This window comes from Perca flavescens, chromosome 1, assembly GCF_004354835.1.
Source record: "Perca flavescens isolate YP-PL-M2 chromosome 1, PFLA_1.0, whole genome shotgun sequence".
Taxonomy (NCBI): domain Eukaryota; kingdom Metazoa; phylum Chordata; class Actinopteri; order Perciformes; family Percidae; genus Perca; species Perca flavescens.
Window position 1 is genome coordinate 41,846,422 of NC_041331.1, and position 7,500 is coordinate 41,853,921.

Consider the following 7,500-nt stretch of genomic DNA (forward strand, 5'->3'; position numbering starts at 1 on the left):
TGGGACAGAGACTGGGACTCCAGGTTAATAAGATTCTGACTGAATAGCTAGATATGAATTCAGTTGTGATTCTGTGAGAATTCACAGATCCAGTTTCTCTTTTTTAATCTTCCCCTTAACATTTAAAGGAATCTACATGTACAGTATGTGTGTGTGCTCAAATATGGCTTCTGGAAAGAAAATAAAGGATTAAATATGAATTACTAAACAGACATTAATTAAGAAGTTCCCCATACTTTAAGAGCTACGCAGCACATTGGCCAGGAGTCATTCTTGATGCCTAAACATCTCTCTCAGATAAGGCCAAGAATGATTGGGAATGTCTTGCTGCTTGTCTGCTGAATCTCTGAGATGTCTCATGTCTCCATCCATACTAGAGTAGAAAGTACCGATATTTGTGTTAAAATGTAAGGAGTAAAAGTAAAAAGTCGCCACTAAAATAAATCGTAACGTAAAGTAAAAATATCTGAAAAATCTACTTAAGTACAGTAACAAAGTATTTGTACTTCGTTACTTCCCATCTCTGAAAATAGACATGATTTTTCATGAGCTTTGGCTATTGCGATTTCAGCAAACAGTAGCTTCATTCAGCTTCTGTGTGTTGTGTAAATAAATGTAAGCGATGTGATGTAAGTAGCTCTTGGCCACTTTCGTTATTTTAAAGTAGCCCTCAGATGAAGAAAGGTTGGAGAGCCCTGCTCTATACTAAAGAGAGAGCATTTCAAGCAGCGCCGATGATCTGAAATCGTCTACACTTCCTGTCTCCTAAAGGGGCGTGGCCTCGTTTGAACGTGTAGTGAATGTTGTGTACGTGGATGAAAAGTTATATCTGAATAATCGGCAGCGGCCAAGGAATGGAATCCAACCTGCGGCCCTTTGCTGCATGTCTTTCCCCCCCCCTCTCTCTCTCTCTCTCTCTCTCTCTCTCTCTCTCTCTCTCTCTCTCTCTCTCTCTCTCTCTCTCTCTCCACTTTCCTGTCTACAACTGTCCTAAACATTCAAAGCCAAATGCCCCAAAAAAAGAATCTTCAAAAACAAAAACAAAACAAAATTATTAGATGCTCAGATTTGTTGGCTGGCGCCATCTCACCGTGCATGCCGTGTTTCTGATTGGTCAGCAGCTGCGACAGTGCCCAGAACGCGTCCTCCTCGTTCATGTACATCAGCAGCAGGGCAGCAATCTGACTCATGCCCTGGCAGTAGCTCACCTCCTGCAGGGGGGGGGGGGGGGTGACAATGTAACGAGACCTGTAGGTGATGGTGTAACGAGACCTGTAGGTGGAGGTGTAACGAGACCTGTAGGTGACGATGTAACGAGACCTGTAGGTGGAAGTGTAACGAGACCTGTAGGTGGCAGTGTAATGAGACCTGTAGGTGGCGATGTAATGGTGTAACGAGACCTGTAGGTGGTGGTGTAACGAGACCTGTAGGTGGAGGTGTAACGAGACCTGTAGGTGACGATGTAACGAGACCTGTAGGTGGAGGTGTAACAAGACCTGTAGGTGACGATGTAACGAGACCTGTGGGTGGAAGTGTAACGAGACCTGTAAGTGGCAGTGTAATGAGACCTGTAGGTGGCGATGTAACGGTGTAACGAGACCTGTAGGTGGTGGTGTAACGAGACCTGTAGGTGGAGGTGTAACGAGACCTGTAGGTGGCGATGTAACGGTGTAACGAGACCTGTAGGTGGAGGTGTAACGAGACCTGTATGTGGCAGTGTAACAAGACCTGTAGGTGGCGATGTAACGGTGTAACGAGACCTGTAGGTGGCGGTGTAACAAGACCTGTAGGTGGTGGTGTAACGAGACCTGTAGGTGGAGGTGTAACGAGACCTGTAGGTGGCGATGTAACGGTGTAACGAGACCTGTAGGTGGAGGTGTAACGAGACCTGTATGTGGCAGTGTAACAAGACCTGTAGGTGGCGATGTAACGGTGTAACGAGACCTGTAGGTGGCGGTGTAACAAGACCTGTAGGTGGTGGGGTAACGAGACCTGTAGGTGGTGATGTAACGAGACCTGTAGGTGGAGGTGTAACGAGACCTGTAGGTGGAGGTGTAACGGTGTAACGAGACCTGTAGATGGCGGTGTAACTAGACCTGTAGGTGGTGGGCTAATGAGACCTGTAGGTGGCGATGTAACGAGACCTGTAGATGGCGGTGTAACGAGACCTGTAGGTTGAGGTGTAACGGTGTAACGAGACCTGTAGGTGGCGGAGTAACGAGACCTGTAGATGGCGGTGTAACGAGACCTGTAGGGGGCAGTGTAACGAGACCTGTAGGTGGCGATGTAACAGTGTAACGAGACCTGTAGGTGGCGGTGTAACGAGACCTGTAGGTGGCGATGTAACAGTGTAACGAGACCTGTAGGGGGCAGTGTAACGAGACCTGTAGGTGGCGATGTAACAGTGTAACGAGACCTGTAGGTGGCGGTGTAACGAGACCTGTGGGTGGAGGTGTAATGAGACCTGTAGGTGGAAGTGTAACGGTGTAACGAGACCTGTAGGTGGCAGAGTAACGAAAACCCAACCTTTTTAATTTATTTTATTTTATTTTGTACATGCGCGAAGTTGTTCTTGCAATAGTTCTCGCGATTACACTCAATGTGGGGACGTCACGTGGTGGGTATGTTTACATCCGCTGTATAACAGCGTAGATATACACGTGGCTAGCTGAAAATGCGTACAGACAACGTAAAAGGTAATGATAAAGTGGCGTGTATGTTTACGCAAAGTCATGATGCCATGATGATATTTGTGTTGTCTGGTTCGATTTTCTGTCACTTTTAAAAACCCTTGTGTGGCCGTTTTCTAAGGGACTGAAACACGCTACGTTCTTCCCAGTTTATGTTTATGAGGGCCGGATCAAAGTCTGCGAGTGGCCCGATGTGACCCACGGGCCATGAGTTTGACATGTGCTCTAAACTTTTAATACGGTTAATTTTCACCAGCTGTGGATTTAAAAAGTGATGTGATAATAAAATAACACAAAGCTCTGTATCAGCACGCTTTCAACTGTCCACAACCACGAGTGGAAAACAGGAATATGGAAAAAGGAAACTTGCAATAGATTTTTATCAATTTAAATCAAGTTAGAGCGGTATTTGCGTGTTTCATGCGATGAAGGAACAGCCACTTACTGTGTTGTAGACTGAATATGCAGAGAGGACATGGAAAAGAGCCTGCTGCCTGCAGAGAGGAGAGGAAGAAAGCTATTCACAAAATGTCTGAATGATGTGGCACTGATTTGCGTTCAACATTGTTTACTGTCTGCTCCACTATAGAGTGTGTGCGCCATTCACTACTAGTCTGGATCAGTGGAAGTACACGTCTAACTGGATAATTGCCCGAAACAACAACAACCTTCGAGCTAGCAAGGTACACGCTGAAAATGTCAAGTTTAGAAGAACATTTTTCACCGTTTTTGTTGCTTTTTCTATAATGGCAGAGGAACCTTTTCTGCTTTATGTCAACCAAACTGTAAGTGAGACTATGTCTGTGCCTCAAAGCGCCTACTTGCACACTTCAAACACTTAGTTTTAAGTATATCGTGTAGAGCAGGGGTATCAAACTCAAGTTCCCTAAGGGCCACACTAGAAAATGAGAATCACATCAAGGGCCAGACATACGAGTTTATTGCTTTTAGGTCATGGGAAAAGTCAAATATCTTTTACTGTATTATTGCATGTTTCATATAGTCTTCTCACTTACAGTGAAATGGAAATAAAAATAAATAATGCAGTTTTTTGGTCGACAAAAATGACGAAGAAAATGCCAAAAAACGTTTGGAAAAAACGTAAAAAATGTCGAAACAAATGTTGTGAAAAGTGACAAAAAGTATTTGGGCCAAAATGTATTGTGAACCTAAATGTGTATAGGGGCCGGACCAAAATTACCAATGGGCTGGATTTGGCCCGCGGGCCTTGAGTTTGACACGTGTGGTGTAGAGAACGCAAAACGTCAGAGCACTGAAAGTACCAGGATGACCCCCTAAAAATGGTCAAAAAGCTCAGTGTGGAGCGATGGACACTACGCGCACTAAACGGGCGCCATCTTGACTACGCAGCGGAAAGGGGAGGGACCATGGACGTGGACCGGCAGCTGATTGGACGAACGTGTCACGTGGGTCTGGCTTCTCCCGGATTTCACAACAGAGCATAATGGGCGGCTCGTTCAGAATACGATCTTGTATTGTACTAAAATAGTTCACCGAAACGTGTTTCTGAAAACATTTTAAGCGAGAAATAGGCCGTGCAGTTGCTGAATCTGTCTTCATCTCAGATCAACAAAGGTCAGTTTGAAAGATTTTCGTCAGATTTTCAGAGGCGGCGAGCCGAGCCGACCGCTCGTCATTTCCGGTAAGTGTTTTTTTGACATAAGTGTTCATTTTGGGATGACACTAACCATCCAAAGTGGGCACTACGGCAGGAAGTAGTCAGTGCCCAATGGCAGTGGACTGACAGAAGTGTGCGGTTTGAGACACAGCCTATATGAGACATGCACTAATACAGCCAAAGATATTTGACAGTTTCGATGAAATAAAAGCATGTGAATAACCTCTACATGTCTGTGATTCTCATTTTCTAGTGTGGCCCTTAGTGGAATTGAGTATACACACCTGGTTTAAACTAAACACACAAAAACTCTCTATAATAAAGAGAGCTGATGAGACTGAGAAAAAGAAAGAAGAAGAAGAAGAAGAAGAAGAAGAAGAAGAAGAAGAAGAAGAAGAAGAAGAAGAAAACACAGAGAACCCCAAACAGAGAATAGAGAGAACACAGAGTGAGCCTCTGAAGCGACGACACAGCTTCACAGTCTCTATAAAAAGGTTGCTTTTTTGCACGGCTGCTGAACTCCTGTTAAATATTGAAACATTTCGCTGCCACAGACTTTTCCACTGCCGCTCCCGAAACAGGCCTGCGGTCTATTAAAACTTTCGTTGACATCACTCTGTGACGGGATCAGGTTCCCTCTCCGAAACACAGCCGGCTCAGTTCACACCGAGGTCGCAGAAAATAAAACTGGCCTCGGCTACAAAAACAAAACGGACACTTTTGTGTTTTTAAATCCTAACGGATTAATTCTGAAATCTGGAAAGGTAAAATTGCAATACACAAAAACCTGCAAAGATGAGCCGATCAGTTGAATTAATGGCCAACTATTTTGATAATCGGCTTGTTTTATGTAAATCTTCTCTGATGTCAGCTTGTTAAATGTGAATATTGTTCTAGTGTCTTCTCTCCTCTGGGACGGGACACTGAAGATCTTTGAGTTGTGGACAAAATGAGACATTTGAGGATGTCATCTTGGGCTTTTTTGGGAAACTCTGATCCACATTTTACACCGTTTTCCAACATTATAGAGACCAAACAACTAATCCATTCATCCAGAAAATAATTGACAGATGTATCGACTATGAAAATCAGGGGGGTCAAACTCATTTTCCCAGAGGGCCACACTGGAAAAAGAGAATCCCACCGAGGGCCAGATATGTAGAGTTTACTGACGTGCTTTTGTTACTGCATGTCACTTTTTTTTAACATTTTGGTAGCTTATTTCCTCATTTTTATTGTTTTTTCGGACGTTTTTGTGGCTTTCTCAGACATTTGACACCTTTTTGTAAATTTGTGGCTTTTTTCCGACATTTTTGAACGCTTTTTGTCACATTTTTGTTGACATGAAGTCCTACAAAAGTCATCAAAAGAGTTCCTTAGCCATCAGAGAATTTAGCAAATCAAGCAAAAACAATGATTACATTTTTTTTTTTAACAACAACCAGTTTCTCAGCCTGATTATGAAAACACTCTGCTGCTTCTGAGGGAATTTTTGAGTCTCTTACTCAGAATTCTGCTTTGAATGTCAGGTAATTGCAGTTTAAAAAAAACTTTTTGGCGCACAACTAGGCGGGCCAAAATGTATTGTGAACCCAAATTGATATACGGCCCGGATCTACAGTACAGGCCAAAAGTTTGGACACACCTTCTCATTCAAATGCATTTCCTTTTATTTTCATGACTATTTACATTGTAGATTCTCACTGAAGGCATCAAAACTATAAATGAACACATATAGAATTATGTACTTAACAAAAAAGTGTGAAATAACTGAAAACATGTCTTATATTTTAGATTCTTCAAAGTAGTCACCCTTTGCTTTTTTTGATAACTCTGCAAACCCTTGGTGTTCTCTCAATGAGCTTCATGAGGTAGTCACCTGAAATGGTTTTACCTTCACAGGTGTGCTTTGTCAGGGTTAATTAGTGGAATTTCTTCCTTTATTAATAAAAAAGCAAAGGGTGGCTACTTTGAAGAATCTAAAATATAAGACATGTTTTCAGTTATTTCACACTTTTTTGTTAAGTACATAATTCCATATGTGTTCATTCATAGTTTTGATGCCTTCAGTGAGAATCTACAATGTAAATAGTCATGAAAATAAAAAGGAAATGCATTGAATAAGAAGGTGTGTCCAAACTTTTGGCCTGTAGTGTAGATCTGCAACGGGCCAGATATGGCCCATGTTTGACACGTGATGAAAATAATTGTTAGTTGCACCCTGTGAAACAGATTAATCTACAGATGCAAATTGACAAAGTGTGAATAACCCTAACCCTAACCCACTAGTCTGAAAGAAGACATGTTAACAGCACCAAAATCTCAGAATGGACCAGAGCAAATTAGGGTTTTTGCCTGGCGTGGCCTTTAAACTATTTTCAACCTGATGAATTATTGGACTTTTGCATCCGAACTCTGTGAGAGACTTACTTGACTCCGAAGCGGTCCGTGAACATGATGTGGTTCCGAAAGGTCCGGTTGATGTCCAGGTCGATCTGTTTGATCTCGGACGAGTACCGCTGGGCCTGCTCCTTCATTCTCTGGGGGGAAAACAAAGAGCCAGGTCAACAAGGACGAGTCGGCTAAAATAAAAGAAACAAATCAATGCTTGCAGCTTTCTCCAGAACCAGTGTAGGCCTAATAACTAAGAACTTACAGAGGGACCCCGAATCACTACAACTAACAACTAACTGTATCTCTCTCTCTCTGTCTGTCTGTCTGTCTGTCTCTCTGTCCGTCTGTCTGTCTGTCTGTCTGTCTGTCTATCTCTTTTGGTCCATCTCTCTCTCTGTCTGTCTGTCTGTCTCTCTGTCCTTCTCTCTGTCTGTCTGTCTGTCTGTCTGTCCATCCGTCTGTCTGATCGGGTGTCTTGCTCTTAGACACGGCTGAGAAGTCAAGACCTCCAAAAGGGGGACACGTACCCCCATTTGAGAAACACAGCTATAAATAATAGGGTGGATTGTGCATGAATGTAACATATTTTTAAGCATTGGAGAACATTATTTGTGTATTTCAAATTCTGACTAACTTCACTAATCAGTCCCTCCAGAAAAACGCGATAATGCGATCTCATAATTCAACGCATAATCAGCCAAAGTCTGCATATTTATATTATTTATTATATTAACATTTTTCAAATTCGCTGCACTTTCGCCACTTTTCGATTTCCGC

General features: G+C 42.8%; 1 protein-coding gene across 2 annotated transcripts in view; it reads right to left on the reverse strand.

Annotated features, from left to right (window-relative positions):
* Positions 1–7,500, reverse strand: part of LOC114557729 (USP6 N-terminal-like protein) — a 45,232-nt gene that overhangs the window by 11,514 nt on the left and 26,218 nt on the right. For both annotated transcript variants that reach the window (XM_028581373.1, XM_028581364.1), the window contains exons 7-9: positions 6,760–6,869; positions 3,136–3,184; positions 1,091–1,211 (exon numbers count right to left, since the gene is read on the reverse strand). In XM_028581373.1, coding sequence (XP_028437174.1) covers positions 1,091–1,211; positions 3,136–3,184; positions 6,760–6,869 — 280 coding nt within the window. The remainder of the gene's footprint in view (positions 1–1,090; positions 1,212–3,135; positions 3,185–6,759; positions 6,870–7,500) is intronic.